General features: G+C 37.9%; 1 protein-coding gene across 2 annotated transcripts; it reads right to left on the minus strand.

The window, feature by feature from the left end:
* Positions 1-125: 125 nt before the first annotated feature.
* LOC139143937 (outer dynein arm-docking complex subunit 2-like) lies at positions 126-17,611 on the minus strand. Of its 2 annotated transcripts, XM_070714557.1 has the most exons (18): positions 17,490-17,609; positions 16,447-16,686; positions 15,660-15,835; positions 15,012-15,216; positions 14,186-14,429; positions 13,030-13,287; positions 12,403-12,563; positions 11,760-11,928; positions 11,291-11,437; positions 7,814-7,900; positions 6,107-6,316; positions 5,372-5,608; positions 4,663-4,989; positions 3,954-4,135; positions 3,536-3,650; positions 2,744-2,932; positions 1,347-1,568; positions 126-877 (listed from the first exon to the last, which is right to left on the minus strand). In XM_070714557.1, the coding sequence occupies exons 2-18, from the start codon at positions 16,671-16,673 to the stop codon at positions 764-766; spliced, it is 3,270 nt and encodes a 1,089-aa protein (XP_070570658.1). In that variant the 5' UTR covers positions 16,674-16,686; positions 17,490-17,609; the 3' UTR covers positions 126-763. The 2 variants fall into 2 exon arrangements, with proteins under 2 accessions (XP_070570658.1, XP_070570659.1); XM_070714558.1 differs by lacking the exon at positions 7,814-7,900 and having other exon boundaries at positions 17,490-17,611.
* Positions 17,612-19,260: the final 1,649 nt, after the last annotated feature.

Below are 19,260 nucleotides of genomic sequence, written 5' to 3' on the forward strand. Positions count from 1 at the left end.
GAAATACTTGCAAAATTCCGACCAAATGTCATAGTTTTCTTTTCACTTACAGGTCGATCAGATTCTATCATTCTATGCATACATATCACAAAATTGGGAAAAATACTGACAACAACAATGAAATATTCAATAAAAAAACTCGAAACACTTTATTATACATTAAGTATAGGTTGAATATCTTACAAAGGCATGGTACAAAAGTCAAAGCTGACTTTGGAAGGAAAAAAAGACACGACCGCTTGGTTGAAATGTAAATTCTCTCCCCCAATTCCATTGAAATAATGGTATAGCCCTACTGATTTTCCAGGTGTGGTCTATTCCAAAGACAAGTAAATAGTGGTGGATTTGGCATTGGTTATTTACACTACAACGGACAATTTTTTGTGGAATAGGGGGGAATTTACCACAAATGTACCAGGAAAGAAACAAGAAATTATATTAATAACGATTGAAAATGATGTTTTATACACTCTTTAAGGGGTTTTTTTATTGGATTTATCCATCTTATCACAAAATACAATAATTCACTGGTCAATAACTGTTTTTACCGATATTGTTGTAAAAAATACCTCATTGTTGAAAATACAGTAAAAGTGTTCCTCCTTCAACCAGTCCAATGCAATGCTTTCTGTGTGACTGTACATGAAAATTGCAATTCCTTTCGGTTAGGGCAAAGGTGTCAGTAATGTAACCTCTGTCCCTATTGGTTGACAGTTATAGTCTTGAATGTTCTCATTTGTTATCTGAATTCCTATTGGTCAAATCAATGATATTTTGCTTTCTCATTGGCTAATGCCAGCCTCCTGATGTTTCCAATGCATCCTGCTGCAGCTTCCTGCAGGCCCTCATCTTCTGACCCGACCATGTCCATCAACAGCTGTAAATGGGGTTGGCAAAGAAAAAGGAAGATGTAAGTATTGATGTCAACAAACAGTAACACTGCAGCTGTTTGTCGTTACTGTTGAGAGTTATCTACATATCATTCGGTATGTCTAGATTTGGACTGAGACCAATTCTTTTTTATCTTGTTAATCAATTAAATGTTGTCAATCCAAGCCAGAAAATATTTAATTGATAAAGAAGGCTAACAGAATAAATTAAATAATTAATTTGCATTGAATTTAATCAATGGCTCGTGCTCATCCTCAATCAAACCAATGAATGAGTACTTATTTTTAAGGTGGGAACAGAGGTTTTTTTGAGTTGGACAATGTAAACAAATACTCTAGTTGTAAATTACAACTGTTTGCAGAGGCAAGAAGAGTTTTCAAACTTTAGGATAGGCAACACTCAAAAACAAACGATTTGTTATAATTGGACACTGGTGGCACCATAAAATGACTCACCTTGACAACACTGTGTTCGTGCATGGTGATACAGTTGTTAGGGTCCTTGGACAGTTGGAACAGGGCCTCAGCAGTGGCTCTGTGCACCTCCTTGTTCTTGGATTTCAGGTAACCGACCAGCGGTGCCACTGCGTCGTGCTCTCCAAACGCCACTCTGTTGTTACCCCACATGCAGCATCTAGCAATGGCATCGGCCAGATGTCTCCGTAGTTTGTCATCGTTCTGTAGAATATCACAGATAGAAAAAATGTCAGTACCATGGCAATTATCAAATGACATTATGATTAGTTTCTGCAGGGTCAAATGTCTCAATAAATCCCTTCACAAATTTGGATAGACGTAAGGAATGTGAAATACGTGGCGTATTGTTTTTATGCCTCCTTGAAAATAGGGGGATGGTGAACTCGAATCTGTCAATATGTCTGAAACTTTGTCGATAACATTCATCGTCCACTGACTGTCAGAAGCTTACCACTATGAAGACAACAAAATATGGGAGATGTTGCTTTGACAGACTTTTTGGGGGATATGTGTCATCTTTGTACATTTCGATTGATGTGTAACAACGCAAACACAACTGTGGGCCATGCACATAGGGATGTCTTTCCGAATGAAAAATGAAAATCAAGACACAAGCAGAATCACCCGGTGAGATAGTTTGGGTGCAAACAGGGAACCAGAATAAAACATGCCGTGTTCTCTGGGACATGAAACACTGGCTCAGAACATGGAAGTAACCTTTCTCAGACTCTTTAGAAAAAATTGGAAAGTACTCAAGACATGGAAGGACTTGGATTGAGGAGGTGGGCCATAGGGGATTGGAGGTGGTGGGGGGGGGGGGGGAACAGCCTCTTAATGATATTGTTACCTGATCCCCACGTTGATGAGAAACCTTAAATATGGATCCATTATTTTCAGAGAAATAATAAAAATTTTGACACATTATTGGAGCAGTGGAAGAGTTACATCCTAGAACAACATCACCCTACTATTAATTGATCCCAGACTGTAATATGTATCGATGAGTATCGCTAAAACAATGGTAACAATTATTGCATATATTTCTCCATGTGAAGAGCAAAATGTACAAAAACATTTTATAGAGTGTTTGGCGGCTAGTGAAGGTTTTAAAACTCTAATGACAACAACTTAATTTAGGTAAATTCATTGAGCTGGATTGTGCAAATATGATTGACATAAGCCTTGGCTTATTATTCAATAATTGCAAGATCAAATAATTATGCATATGAACCATTATAGATGCATATTTGAGTGAAGAGTTCCCGATGTAGTTGAAGAAGATGTGTCTTTTTGACTCAAAAATGTGCTGTACAAAATACCTGGTAGAAAGGGTTTGAAATCATATGCAAAGAACACTATTAACTCCAAAGTCTTACCATTGGTGTCAGTTTAGCCAGCATTGGGACGACACCGTGGTCAGTGATGACAGCTAAATTTTCTTCGTCTTTGGCGATATTTGCGATGGCGGCGCACACGCTGGAGAGCACCTCCATGTGTTCCGACTTGAGTAGACTGACAATCAGCTCCAGGCCACCGACGAATGAACGGACCATCTCACCAGCATCCTGTGTGGGGAGGAGGGGCGAAATGGGGGAGTGAGTATCAGTTGTGAATGACTTGTGCAAAGTAAATGCAGCTTTGTGATACACGGACTAGGATGTGTTACATTAACTGCTAAACATATGCATGCAACATCCACACATAGGTCTTCCATCTACATATACCATCTGATGCATGGCTTCACAAACACTTCTTGATGATCTAGTTTCCAATGAATACACCAAAGCATGACTTCAAAAAAACAAAACTGATCTAGACTGTGCTGCAATGTTGAATGACTTGCTGCAGGGGTTTCTTCACCTTTGACCCTCTAAGCTTAGGTACATGTACAACCCGTTTTTTTCAAAGTGTGGATTGGAAGCATGTACATACAGGGAAGCTGGGCCAAAAGGAATACATAAGCTATCTGACTCTAGCAAAGCTCTTTTACAACTCTTCAAATATGTCAACTTTAACAAACTCCATCTACTCTTGTGAAGTTTCTATCGAGTTGGAGGAATCAGTAAACAAGGTCAAATGAACACTGAAAACAACTAATTCCAAAAAGTGAACATTCCATGATAAAAAACTCTATAAAATTCTTTCGCCTCTGGTCAGTATATATTTACCTTAGCATTTTCAATGCATGGACAGATAGCCCAGGCAGCGCTGGCTTGAACATCAGGGTTCTGATTCTTGAGTAAAGACCACAACAAACGCACGCCATCTAGTCTGTCGATTACACTGTCAAGATAGAAAACAACCAGTGGATGTTACAAAGATGAAAAAAACATCACGAAATATTTTAGGAAAGATATTTTTATTTCAAACAAAAAGTTCTTGAATACTAAGTAGTCGTAATAAGCCATGTCTTTGAGATTCAGGATATGGACACCCTTTACTATAATTATGCTTACATAAACTTGAAATGAAATACACTGATACAACAACACCCCCATGTTTGAATATTGGAATTATTTGTTTTAGTTCTAGATTCAAGGACGGATGAAACCATTGGCTGCCGTACTTTGAGATTTCAGTACTCACGTCATATTATCAGGTTCTGTTGCACATGCTCCGACGGCTTTGGTGACGTTGATTAGCAGATCTTGGTTGGTACCTGTCAGTAGGTTGACAAGTGGTGGAATTCCACCAGCCTTTCGTATTGACATTCTGTTGGACGGTTCTTGGGCACACTCACCGAGGGCGCCCACTACATTGACTAACACCTGTCAACAGAGTAAATGAAAATGAAAGTCAAGGTAAAATGGGCCTATTTGGGACAGATATTCAGATTCACAAATTTTTAGAATACTTTTGTAGTCTACTGCTTGGGTAGATTTTATACTCTGTACATTTTTATTCTTGATTTTGAAAGAGAATGGTTGAAAGTTTCTCGGAGTAAAGTTCAAGCACAGAAAACTACTTTCAATTTCGAGATGCATGGTGAGAAGATTCAATTAATATGGATGGGTCTTCAAAGCCATTTATGGTTAGATTGCACTTTATTTTGATGCAGGGACAAAACTGAGATTTTTGTGAAAAAACTAAACTTGAGTATAAAGCCACTATGGTTTTAATTGTGAAAGCACTTCAAGCTTAAAGTAGGGGACAACCATGACGTCAAGAATATAAGTCTTTTACTACACACCTAGGGAGCCTCTATGCAAAATAGGCATTCAATCACATCAACTTGGATCAATCAGAATGAAGCATGGAAACTCTGACCTTCTATCTCCAGGAAAACTCAACTCACCTCCTCTGGTTGTTCATTTAACAAGCCAACCAGCAATTCAATAGCCTTGAGTTCCTGGAATCGTTGCACATTTTCCGGGCTGATGGCACACTTCCATATCGCTCCAGTTGCCGCGGCCAGCAGTTCCTTGTTTTCAGAATTGTTGAGGAGTTTGACAAGGGGATCCAAACCACCATACTCTCTGACGAGGTCTCTGGTTTCTTTCTCTTCCGCGCACTTGAAGATGGCGCTGGCGCAGTGCATCTGGAGTTCCGGGTTTTCGCTGTTGAGGTTTTTCACGAGGTCTTCAATCATGCCTTCAGTTCTTATGGCAAGTCTGTAACTTTGCTGGGTGACAAATGTAACAGGAGAAATGACAATATAAAATGTGGTATCAAAAACACCGTGAAAAATCTGACCTAAACTGACTGTGCTTATCATTACATGTATCTTTTCAACGATGAAGAACATGATTGTCAATACTTCGTTCGAATGACTTTCACCCATGGAAATAATTTGAAATGTTTTGTCATCATTATAAAATTTTCTTCATCAAGAGCACCATGTTAACATGAAAAAATAATTCTTTCAAAGAGCATATTATCGTAGTTATTATCGTAGAGCATTATTATCGCAGTGCATTATTGTTTTAGAATAGATTGTTATTGTAACTTATTATTGTATCACGTCAGGTTGTAGAATGGCTTGACACAGATGTGGGGATCCTTACCTCAGATGCGCATTCCTGGAGGGTTCCGACGACGGGGATCAGCATGTTTTCATGAGGTGACTTGAGTAGCTTTGCTAGCAATGGAATGCCGCCCGCTTTGCGGATGGCTTGCTTGTTCTTTGTACTTTTACTGCAGCTCCACAGGGCCAAGGCACCGCAGCGTGCCACGTCAATGTCTTTCTCCACTTCGGGGCTGTCGGATTCTGATCCCTGGGGAGCACAGTCCAGCAAACCAACCTGGGAAAAAAAATCAGCCGGTAAGAACAGCGCTATCAATAACACTTCATTTGAGTTGATTTCAATGGTTTTACTCCAGAATAGAAAGGACGTGGTGTTCTATAGACTCAGGACACCAAAGAGGTCGTTCGATGGTGGTACATACCAACCCATGTATCTGGATCTATGTATATACAGGGCATTGGGGTGATCAGGTTAACCCTTTCACCACAGTGGTTTGGCCCAAAACTATTGTTATCAATGGTGAGAGTGGACCTGTTCACAGGGAATTGGGGAGAACATGATAGTTCCTGCAAACTCCTACAATGACAAACACTGAGCAAATATCAGAAAAGTTATATTCCTCTATTATGGAGCTAACCCCCAAAATAAAGGCAAGTCATTATTTTAACCAGTTCTCCCCATTTTTCTCAAAACTTCTCATTGAAAATAATCGATTCTGGCAAAACGACGGGTGATAAAGGGTTAAGCACAATAGGGGATGGACAAACGACTCACCAGTTTCTTGATTCCACCATGTTGTCTTACAGTTCTCCTGGAGCGTCTGAACTTGGCGACATTGGCGATGGTTTCGGCGGCCAGACACTTCAGATCTTTGTTGGGAGACTGTAAGATCTCAACCATTGTCTGCAGCCCGCCAAGATCCGCGATGGCACGGCGGATCTGTACATTGCGCGAGATTTCCTTCAGGATTTTCAAAGATCCAATCTATGAATGGAGGACAAAATTGACAAATAACCATTTTTGCAACTAGGTATTTATATATATCTTTTTAATCTTTTTATATATATCTTTTTAGAAAAAAGTAAACAGTATTATGGCTGTTTGAATAAAAATCAAGTTTGCACAGTAAAAGGATCTGAATTTGTAATTTGTTAAACGCTGCTGAAAGACTTGTATCATGCAAAATTACAAGAAACTAAAGATAAGTACACAGAATATATAAACAGCCATTGCATCATGCATTACTGCACATTTTTATGATAAGAATTAAGATACACTCAGTTTTTAGTTATGCAATCCACATCAACAAACTACAAAATGATACACCAACACTGACATGCACATAAGACAGACAAAATATTGAAATATAATATAATCGGTTATTTCATCCAACTTTTTAATAAGGAAACATCAATAAAGACAATGTGTAGGGTAGGGTTGGGTTGGATGTGAGATGAGGGCCTCATGTGACATGAACTTGAACTTGATGGTATATGGATTATTGTTCAAGATGAATGGCTGTATGATGGTGTCCTATGGCTGATTAGATTTTTATGGTATGTAATATAGATGTGGATGTTTGTGTGTGTATGAGTGTGTGTTTATCTAGATCTTTGTGTCTATGTATATATGAATTGATATGTGTGTATGTTTGTCTCTGGGAGTTGGCCACATGTAGACCTATCGGGCTACTGTTTTGTTAAGACCATGTCAGGGAGCTATTCAATCAGCCAGTGCTAACAGTTGAACTCTATCATGCACTTTGACCTGGAGGTTGAAAATCAGTTTCCAACACAGTGAAATATTTCCTTATCCACTGATAACCATAGAAAGTAATGAACGGTATCCACATGGCCAATATTCTTATGAATAGATATGATCTAATGCACCAGCAATCCTACATTTATGTTTGGGGTTTTACAGTACTGTAGTGTCCTGTGTGTGAAATATGATACAAATATGAAACATGTTTTTTCTCTTTTTGGAAAAACAACAAACTTTTCCTTGTGATTGTGTTATTCCCTTCTTTATCAAATATTTTAAGGTAAAAAATCTGATTGTTGAGTGTGGATGTTAATTCCAGGAAAAATATCCAAATCCTGCATAATTGGCGGATATGGTATAGTTATCAAAATCCGACGTGTATTGATGTTATGTTGTAATAAGTCAGGGAAAAGTATACATAGCAAATTCTGTTAATGTGATAAACTTTTTAATGTCATTTTAACCTTCAGTATCCCTGACCAAAAAGCGTTCCACTAGGCCACAGAAAATAAAATATTTGTTTCTCATCATGGGTCATTTGCAGAAACGAGTAGTCATTAAAAAAGCAATGTGAACTAAAACATTTTGGTCATACAGTGTGAAATTAATGAAGTCTTTAAAATGTAACTGTTAATTTTGTTGTTGGTTTTTTGTGTTTTTTGTTGTTTTTGGGTTTTTTTACCAGAAACAAAAACATTATCTAGTGTGGCCTTATACCTGAAGTCTCTCTGTTTGTGGGTCCACAAGGAATTCTTCATCAGGGGTAAGATCAGTAACTGGAATTTTATCTGAAATTCTTGTTTTCTGATGACAAACAACATCACACTTGTCAACTCAAAGGGGACCTGTCACCCCTGACATGTAATGGTGCAATCTTTTTTCCATTACTACTACTAGTTCATACCACTACAGTTTAGGTGTTTAGGAATTAGTTTTACTTTAAAAGCAAAAATAGTTTATAAACGGCCATTATTGATAGCCTAGCCTCCACCTTAGTAAAGCTGTATGTTAAATGATTATGGCTAAAATAGCGGTATATTTATTCTGTACTTCTAACTATCATGTGGCGATGTGTCCTATAGTTAAAAATGTTATACTGGCATAGCAAGTTATATGTACACATCTGTTAGCTAAAAGCACATTGGAAGTTTCAGTTTTTTCAATTGAAGTGACAGAGTCATCAGTAAAATATGGCAAACACTCTCAGCTCGAACTTGAAAATGTTTTGAGTGATATGTGACACTGTAAACAGAGTGACAACTTGTGAGTTATAGGGGCTTAGTTTGAATATGAACGCCCCACATGTTGTAATGAGTTGAATTCAATTTACTTATATGCATACACTGCAAATTAATGTTGATACTAAAGAATGAAATGTTAAATCTGACAAAAATGAAAGCCTTTGGAGGCATTTCACGTTTTTAATTGACGATTATATGGAGTAAACACAAATTTGTTTTCATCTACAATCAGTGTTTGCATTTGAATTGAATGAGTAATCAGCCACATTTTGAGTAAAATGTAATTTGAGTTCAAAAATTCAATCTGATTTTCTCGTGATCAAGAGTCCTTTTTTTTATTCTGCTACACCCCACAAAATTTTTAATATTTGTCTCTTGAAATATGAAAAAACAAGAAAGAAAAATTACAGCTAAATGGTGCTTTCCCAGATAAAGTGTACATCTGTCATTATAAGCTGATTAATAAGTTAATCTTAATCCACCATTTTGATCCAGAGTTTAGTCAGTCCTGAGTGTCTTATTATTAGGAATATAAACTTTATGGAAGGTTTAATTTTAAACTAGAAGTGGTTAGCAAAAGAGAAAAAAGTGTGATAGATTTATATTACAAAACTTTATCAGTGGCTTAGGAATGTGTATATTTTTTGTGAAAGTTCTGATGACCTGAAAGAGAAAACATGATCTTTCTCACTCCCAACATTCATCAGATAAAATATGCACAAAGAAAAATTACATTCATCTTAAAACATCAACTTTCACATATTCACTTCATGGTGTGCATATATTAAAAGGTTTTAACATTCTTAAGATTAGTTTGTTTTTTGATGACTTCCAACGTGTAATTACTGTGCAAAAAAAAAAATTCATGACAAGAGCAGAAACGGAAAATAATTCGCCTTGTCGGCAAAATATCAGATTTTCCCGCCAAAATTTGAAACAGCATGCAACTGAGGCAAAATCTCCGTTTCTCGTCTGCATACTCTCAGTGGACACACCATTGGGTTTTAGAAATATTAAAGTTGGACGTGCCTTGGGGAATGGATTTCTCAAGCTAATCTAACCAATTCTAGTCTACAGATTCTGTGGACTCTTTTTGAAGCCTGTGAAGTCAATGTTTCATTACAATATTTTTATGAAAATTGAAATTATTTTAATTTGTCCCCATAGAGTTCATACAGGGTTTAGCAGCCATTTTGAATTTCAAAGATCAGTACACTTTAGGTAATTTGTTTCTCTTTGCACACTGAACTCTAACTTTCATTCTGAATTATGATAGATGATAGTTTCCCTGAGAAAAATTTGAGGAAAAATGTATATTACCTTAACTCATACTGATATACACATCATTTGTCAAAAATGTGTCTTTCTATCGAACTGACTGAACCAAAATTTCAAACTCAATATAGACTTAAAGGGTTCAAATTGTCTTTGTTCTCACTGTCTGATTCCCTGTACAGATTTTTTTCAAAGTTCTGATGATTTTAGTTTTAAGACAGTTTGCTGTCTGGAATTTTGGCATGGAACAGTGGATGTTGGAGAGTTTGTGGCTGAGAAACTAACGAAGATTGGGTGAGTATTTTTTATGCTTTTTCTACAGGTGAGTGTGCAGGTTTTACTGATCAAAACGGTAAATTAAAATGTTGGTGCCTTGACAACTTGGGATTTAAAGTAGGTATTTGAGCTGAAGGGTTTGATTGGCTAGTTAAATCCCAAATGTGAAGTCAAAAATGCATAATTCTACCTATATCTACTGTTGTTGGAATAACTGTGTGTTATGTGATTCAGTTGGGTTAGTTCATTGTACAGTGGAATAGGGGGAGGATGGGTTATGATATCCTAGCAAGCCAGGAATGTGCGAGTCATCGGTGACAACAATCTACAGTGAAAATTGAGCTGTTCACCCCACTTGGCTTTTGAAACTCTTGGAATCAAACCACAGTAAATGAGTGGAAGCTCTGGACTCATAATTTTACATGAGTCAATGACAGTAAATGCAAGGATGTGGATTGAACAAATTAGGGCCGGACTCTGTCATCCCCATTTACAAAGTATACAAGTCCAGCCTGTCTATTGTAAATGAACGGAGCTAGATCAATCCATTTTGGTAAAGGAATGAGTGTGATCATGTATTTCATTGATATTGGTACAATGGTGGGAAAACATGCACACACAAAAATTATCACCATCAAAATAAATGTTTAAAATTTCGGCATCAAACTGTCAAAAACACTTTTGGCAGTAGATCAATTTTTTTGTCAAAATTTACTGATGATGTATGACAATGATAATGGGACAGATCAGGCAGAACATGACATCTAGCTGTCAACACTTCTTAAACTCTGTAATTTGCAACGCTAATTGTTTTCATTCTGTTCAGTGGAACCCACTGAGTGGGAAATGAGATAAGATGCTGAAACGATTAAACTGAATACTATTGTAGACATTCTTTGAATGATTGGTTGTTTTGAAGAAATTGAAATCTGCTTATACACCAAAGCTACATTGTATCTCACAGCATTCTTCAGGGGAGTTTTTTGTTTTGCAACACTTTTACAAATGAAGTACTTGCTCAACACAACACAAAAAGGAATGTTTTAGGATTTCGGAAAGAAATATGCTTAGTCATGGCTCTGTGTCATGATTACAGCATTTCTTCACTAGTCAGTGCTACAGAAAGGCGATTCATAGCTGAAGGTACGCAGCAAGCGAGTCTGTGTTTGTGTGTGTATGTTCACATGTATGTACCAGTGTTAGCTGATTTTTTGCCATGTAAAGATCAACACAGATTTCAATGATGGGGGGAAAGTGCAGCATTGTGTACGTGAGCAATAGCAATAACTCGGTTACGACACAAAACTAGACTTTACGGCACAGCAAAAGGCACGGCAAGACACTGCACAACACAGTACTACATCATGACACAGTGGTGTCCAACACGACTAGCGACTTTTACCTTGCACTTGATCTCCTCTGTCTCCAGGAGATTGATGAGAACTTCAAGACCGCCAACATCCCGAATGGCCAGCTGACAGGTCTCCTGGGCCAAGTTGAAATCACGCATTGAGCATAGAGCAATGATGGTGGCTGTTTGGTTACCTCCCTGAGAGAAAAAAACATATATACATACTTGTTATTTAGGGTAAAAAACAGACAAATAAATGAACATTTAATAAATGTACATGTTAAAGTAAATTTTGTAAATAACATCATATTTTTATTCATATTATCATATTTCTTGAAAATTATCAAAAAGGAAGTTTTTTTATTGATTATCTGAACGTTGATCAACATGAAAACTCACCAGTTTGTCATCCCATTGTTTAGCAAGCATATTCCAATGGATCAAATGGTGAATCTTTTTATAGATTCCAAGTGAACGAAAATATTGTTTCAAAAAAAGAAAAAGGAAGTTGAGCACCAACCTTGAGATATTTGACCAGTTTCTGAATCTGCCAGTATTCTGAGGGGAGGTCTGCATTGGATTCCTGTCGTCTGTCTGGGGTTTCCTCCTCCTCCTCACTTTCAGAGGAGCTCTCGCTGAAATCCTCCTCCTCTTGTGCCGGAGTCTTGGCTTTCTTGCCCCCTTCGCTGCTGTAAAGTGTCAAAGACATTGGCCCTGTTAGCTGTAGGAGAAACTTTTGTAGAGTGGCCTACTGAACTTCAACTTGACCCAGGCCAAGCGTGGTCCTCACGACTGTTATGGTCACTCTGGATTTTGCTTGGGAAATGTTACGCTGATTTGACCATACAAAAACTTTGACCAAGATCTGCTAAATGCCTATTCCAGACAGAGGCTATTATGGATGGTTTTGTGGGGGAGTTGACACAAAAAGGTATTTAACAATTCCAAAATATAGTTCAGATCTTTATCAGAAACTGCTGCAAAATGCTGAATTTAAACCACTTTTCTGTCACAAAGTAATGCCGAGGGTAGTACATATAATTATTCTTAAATATAGACAGCAGCAGAAATTAAATGTGACATTCAAAGAAGCACAGCTTTATGCATTGTACAATCAACTCTACAGGACATTGTCTAAAGCTGAAGAAGATTTTCCAACTGACCTTATTCTGGAGTGTCTTTTCTCCTTGACAACTTTCTTCTTCTTTTCTTTATCTTTCTTTTCCTCCTTCTCATTTTCTTCCTGGGCCAGGCCAAGGTTTCTCCACTTCAGTGAGGGTTCTAGTTTCTGCTGTCCGGCTTTCTTCTTGCTCTTTTTGGTCGTCTGAATACAAGAATTTACAAAGAGACGAGGTGAATTCAACCTGTCATCATCATGATTTAGCTCACATCAATTATGATTGATGGTTATTGTGGACAAGTTTACAGGGAATGGGGGTGACCACGTTGAATGTATGTGTCTTTGTATGTCACCTTAGTTGATATGGTTCATAGGATTCTTTCACACTTTGACATACAAGACTGTTTATAGCAGCTATGTTGATAATTTGTTTTTGTGTAATTGAATACATAGGTTGGTTTACCCTGTGTAGCCTGAAAGATCTGTCACTCAAGGCATTACCCTGCCTCTTTGGAATCAAGCGCTGAGTGCCCTATGGTGATGGATTTTCCCATTTAGCTTCTGCAGAACAATACAGACAGACCAAACTCTGTCCAAAAATATTTGTAAATACACTGCTGTCTTTTTTTTGTATTGTAAACAAAATGAATCAAAGCCATAGTCATCATACCTTTTGTTTCTCAACCTTCTCCTCTTTTTCGTCTTTGTCTCTGCCTCTGTCATGGTCCTTTCTCTCAGAGTAGTCTCCATCATCGTCGTGTCTGATTTCATATTTGCCCTCGTCTCCATCCTCCTCTTGGAGAGAAAAGTCTTTCTTGGCTATCTTGTCGGCAAAGTGGGGGCTCTTCTCCTTGAGGAGGCAGATGAGGTCCTTGTAGATGTCACCTTCCCTCTCAAAGTCAATGTCGCCGTCATCCTTCTCAGCACCCTGTTGTTTTTTGAGAGGGAGAGAGATTTTTGATGAAAAAAAAATTAACCATAATGCAGCTGAAATTTTTTTACTTTGAAGTAAACTTACCTGAGAGCATCTCCATGAAGATTCTGTGGCGTAAGACATATCAGCAAGTGATATAAACTTTGAAATCAGCGAAGAGTGTATGGTGCTCATACAACTAGAACAAAAATAACTTATATTTTACTGTGGGATTATTTTACATGATTAAAACCTAACTTGTTTTGCAGGGGTTAATTTCATAAATTGATTGGGTTGTTGTTGTTTTGTATGACGTAGAAAGTGCACCGGAATTACCTAGCTGAAAATATAGAGGGCATTCGCCTGTACACTTGATCAACATTAGGATAATCAATTCTTCGATGGATCCCGGAGACTTTATCATGAGCGGCTCTGGATCAGTTTTTACACATCAACTTGTATAAATTTACAAGAAAAATAAATTTAACAAACACAACAGCAATCTAATCGCCGGTATTAATGTAGCATAATATGAATACGCAGACTTAAAACTGATAGTCTGAAACTTTAGCGCCGACACTTTTGAAATAATTGACAATCACAGCATCTCAGTTGTGATGAAATGGAGGCATGGAGACAGGGCACGATACAGGGATATGTATTTTTGCAGGACATCGACTCTTTTTTATCCCACTTTCTTTTCTCTTTAAATGCTGTAATTATTCCCACCAAAATTTTAGTGTAACATTTTTCTGTATTTGTTTTGAATTCGAATTTTGCAACAAATAGACATCACACTGCAATGGCTACCATTCTTTATCAAAATTTTGGCAAAAATCTGGAAAAATTTGACTGGGGTATATTTTGTAACGGCGACAAAAATTAAGCGAGTTTCAATAATACTCTTTCTCACCTTGTTCAAAAAGATACCGGCAGTACTGGCTGTCACTGACAGAGAATCACCATCCATTGGTTTGATCTTCAGGTAGCATATGTCACCATGTACTTGTCTCCATGGTGGGGCACGACAGCCGTTTGAAAAGACATAATCTGATGTGTAGTCAATGGACTCTAACACACAGTTCTCATCTTCTCCAGAGAATGACTTAAGAAGCTGCACTTCACGATCCACTTGTTCGGGTCTGAGACGAACTTCTCTGTTGGAACAGAAAGTGAAAATACATTAGTATATAAAAATAATTGACATCAGTGATGTGTGCTTATTTTCTTCTGAAAATACCAAATCTGAATTCATCTGTTTTTTCCACTTCTTTCGTCTCAGGATTCTAGTGTCATACAATGTATTTGTAACGGTATTCACATTGATCCTGATTTGAAAACTAATACACATGATTCAACCGTTCAGAAAAAAAAACCCAGCTTATTTCAGAGGAAAGGAAAATGCAGGTATTCACAGATTACTTTAATGATAAAATAAAAGAAAAATATGTTCTCATATTCTTTTTGCACAATAAATGCTGCCACATAAATGTATGCATAAACATACAACACACATTTTCTAAGGCATGTATTCTGTGTGTTCAGATAAACACATCTTTCGACAATAATTTTACATTTTGTTTCAAGAAAATTTCCAGAATATTACTCTTTACTCTGTGACATTATTACACTAAAGATAACATTTCCATCCACCGGTCTACTTTTTACCCATGATGCCACTTTACCCACAATTCCCAGTGCCACACACATCACCCAGAATACCAGATTCAGTGACTTACTTTGCAATTTCCTTGATAGAAAGACTCATCAGCTGTGTATCAAACTGCTGTACAATCAGAGCCACTTTCAACTTCATTTCCTTCTCCTCTTTGGCTTCACCTTCCTCCTTCTGTATCTGTTCAAGAAGACGCACTGTCACCGAGTCCTCTCCCTCCACACTGGCAAAACCCTCACCAAGAATGTTCACCAGTGGATCTCTGTTGGCTGTGAGACAGAAATGGTAGATATACAATATGTCAGTTATTTCCCTACAAAAACCATTATCGACCTATGGCTGTCTTTTAACTTCTAGAAGGTAATGATTACGTGGCTATAGGTTGTACACCTCTGAAGACTGTTATTGACCAATTTTTACCTTTGGCAATTGAAATAATTTACAGTAGTTGTCTTTTAGTTATCAAACTCATGATTACATTGACCTGCAAGAACTGTTATTGACCCATGATCTGGACTGTTATCGACCAATGACAACTTACTGAGGCAGATATGCCAGGTCTGCACCAAAACTTCACAATTAATATAGGGAAAAAAGATTTGGTCGTGATGGTGACTTACATCAATGTGAGAAGTGGGGAAAAAAGACGACAGTGTCAGATTTGAAGGAATTACACCACAGAATGGTTCAGATAACAGTGAATTGAGCTCACCCTCCAAGATACACCGGGCTTCATTGATTTTCTGATCTCCGGCAGCTTTCAAGACAGCACTGACTTGCTCCAGAGAGAGAACTTTCAGGACGTAGTTGACCTCACCACGCTTCTCCATAACCAGCAGTGGAGTTTCTTCCTTGTCCGTGGCAGAAGATTTCAAACCACCATCCTCACTGCAAAGTGGAAATGAGAAAGTAGGATACAAATCTACCTGATTGACAAAGACAAGGGAAATTGTGTAAAATTCATATCAATGTTAACTATCAAGATACCCAACAATGTTTTTCTGGGGCAAAAGACATACTATGGTCTTTCTACTGTAGTCTCAGACTTGCTCCAAGTCTGTGGGTGTATAAATATCAAAACAGAATAAACTGAAGAAACAAACTTAAGCAGACTGTAGTGTTAGTGATAGGCTGTTGCACAGATCCATGGGTGAATGCTTTGGCCCTCACACTTGGCCCAGCCAGTAACTTCTGCTGCGAAAAGCCAAGTGACTGGAGCCCAGACTCCTGTAGTTTTTCATATCACAGTCATGATTTACTTTTTTGCAAAGTATGTGACGCAACCATGATAAAAGATAAAGTCAAATTATTGTATTTCTTGTTGAGACATTTTTTCCATGAACAATGAACAGTGATTTATTCTATAACTTTTCTCCAACTCATTATCAAACAATTAACAAGGTGAGGGATGCAATTTGTCAAACACCAACAGAGAATGACTAGACTGCCAAACCTATCCTGTACGACTGAATTTGTGGAAGAAATATATGAAAACTTACATGTTCTCATAGCCACCAGAGAAAGCTGATGGCTCCAGACTTGTCTGCCATTCCAGTGCTTTCTTGAAGGTCATCTGTGCTTCTTTGGGATGCTTACCAGGGAAACTCTCCACGAATTTGATGATGTTGTTCAGTATGGTCTCATTAATCGGCGTGAACTCAAGTTTGCCCGCGCCGCCATCGCTGGCCGAGGTCCACTGTGCTGCACGAGTCAACGTCTGACCCATGATTAGCTGTTGTCTGTCAAGAAAGTTATGAAGAGAGCAGTGAGATTATTTCATCTGTCTTTAACAATTTGAGGAGAAAAAAGATTTAACGATCCATGAAGGATAAAATGCCACGAATGATATAAACAAATAAAATTGTGTTTTACAAATTATCCACTGGGGATGCTGAAGTTCACTATAAATAAAATCAACTCTCCTTGTTTTTCATATCTCTATGTTTATCGCAAATTTGGGAAAAAAAGACAGGCTACGGCGCTGAGTTGATTTATTTTGTTCATTGTTTTGGTTATCGTTTTTATCACTAAGTAATTCTAAAGCTGATGGATGTACCAACACACACATAATTTTCACTGAAGCGATACGATGAAATTTACGTTGCTGATATTCGTCTAACATATCGAATTAACTATCGCTCGTTGTTTAGTGGAATTCAATAATACATTGACAATATTTAGTTTCCCACTCGTAGACATTAACCCAAAACGATTAAAAGGACAGTGAGACGAATCAAATTGTTTATCTGTTTACATGTTCGCTTTGACGCAAAATATGGTCCCTGAAGTCTTTTACACGTTAAAAAGACATCATAGTTGAATCTCTAAGACATACAATGTAAAATATCCCCGCTAAACTCTGTCATATCTTAAAATATTGACTGTCACTCCGCTGTTCGCTCACATGCAGTACGCCATGTTGGATTGCGAGGCTCATCGTTACTTGTATGAGAACGACACTTAGTACTCAAGTCGGCCAACTTTGAAATAGATTCTGCATTTGTCGACAAAGTATATGATGCTGTGTTCCTAAAACAATTACCTGTGTGTCTTTGCAAACGAGCTGTTATCGCAAAAGTCGGTATTAGAGGGACCACAATAACAGACACCTCCTTCTACTGCCTGTGCCTCTCTCTATTTTGGTTTCTGTCGTTGCTACGAGATGATGAGCATGCGCAGTCAAACGGGCATCAAGTGCGCCCTCCGCGGTTTTAACAAATTTTGTAATACTTTTGTTTTTTTAAGGGATCCTATGTCGGCGATTGTCAAACTCGAAACACTGTCGAAATACTTCCCCGAAACACTATTTAAGAAACTTGCCAATCGCTGACATTATTTATGCGTAAAAATTTTTACTGTACAAAATCGCTTGAAGGTCTAAAGTGCTTTTATCGCAGTCACAGACCTCATGTATAGATATTTATATTTATATATATATATTATATATACTCTTTCATTGTTGTTTTTGCAAAACCTTTATTGTACTTTATGATCAAGATCCCAACTGGGATACGATTTCAATAAAGGCTTACTTTACTTTACTTTACTTTACCTCTGTAACGTCAAATCATGTGCGTGCAGGTCTTGGATACTATTACCGACTACGCCCTCAACCACCGTAGCCGGACATCTTTTCCCTGTTTGTTTGCCAGTTCTGGTCATAATGTTTTGAGTGGTCACCCTTCAAGTTCTTCTGACCCCTTGGCATAATTAATAATAGCGCCCTTCATGGACCGGGATAAGCCTGACGTGTATCTTTTCTCAACATTTAAGTAACTGACTACCACATTTGCTTTTGATCGCAATACACTTTTCGTTGTACCATGGGCATATGAACAATGCCCGGAACACATATGATCACTACAGTACCAGAAACTCCCAAGGTACCACACATCTTTCCGAAAAAACACGCATCGTACCAGACGTGCTTTCAAAATCCTTGTTGACAGTCCAAAAACCGTTAGAATGGGGACACGTTTAGTCAAGACAAACAAGGACCGATCATCTTTATCGGTTGTTTAGTTGCGAGTTCGAACACATTCGTCATCATAAATCTCCTACCTGTTAAGATAGTGGAGCGCCTGTTCGCTGTTTCATGTACACGTTCTCTGCATGTCATTAAACTCTGTAACCCCCCCCCCTCCCCAACTCTAACCCCCCCCCCCCCCCCCCCAAGACAAATTCACTTCTCTGGCGCGGGAACGAGATCTGCCTGAATAAAAAATATAGGCCTAGTATATAGTAACAGGCAGTCGCATTGACTGGTCAGTATCCAATAAAGAATTATAATTGACCTGGTTGACCCTTGCACGAACTATCCAAATGTTTTACTTTAAATTTCATACAGATTTAAAGTTACGTGCAGAACGGAGTCCAATTTCTTGGTCATTTGCATCGATATTATCTCAACACAATTCACTTTTTTACCGTGTTAAACGGACTTTCGTCGAAGATTGCTCCAGATGCAATCCTAGAATGTGGGAGAGTATGATGATTGACTTGTGGACTCACTGTGAAGCCTGTGGAATCAATGAAGTTTTCACCTTCTCCTTCTTATGAAAATCTAAAGTTTTTTGTTTCCCCATACGTTGAGTATGAGGATGGCGGCCATATTGAATTTCAAGTAACGTTTAGTTTCCGGTAATAGTTTCTCTGTTACCAAACTTTGCAAGGTGACCCCTGATTTTGATTCTTGTATTTTTAAAATATAGTTGTTCAAAATTTGAGGATAAGTTTAAAATTTCCCGTTTCAACGTGCGTAGTACCTTGAATATGTTAAACGTACCCAACGCCATCAGTATAATGTCTTTATC

Source organism: Ptychodera flava, chromosome 11, assembly GCF_041260155.1.
Source record: "Ptychodera flava strain L36383 chromosome 11, AS_Pfla_20210202, whole genome shotgun sequence".
Classification (NCBI taxonomy): domain Eukaryota; kingdom Metazoa; phylum Hemichordata; class Enteropneusta; family Ptychoderidae; genus Ptychodera; species Ptychodera flava.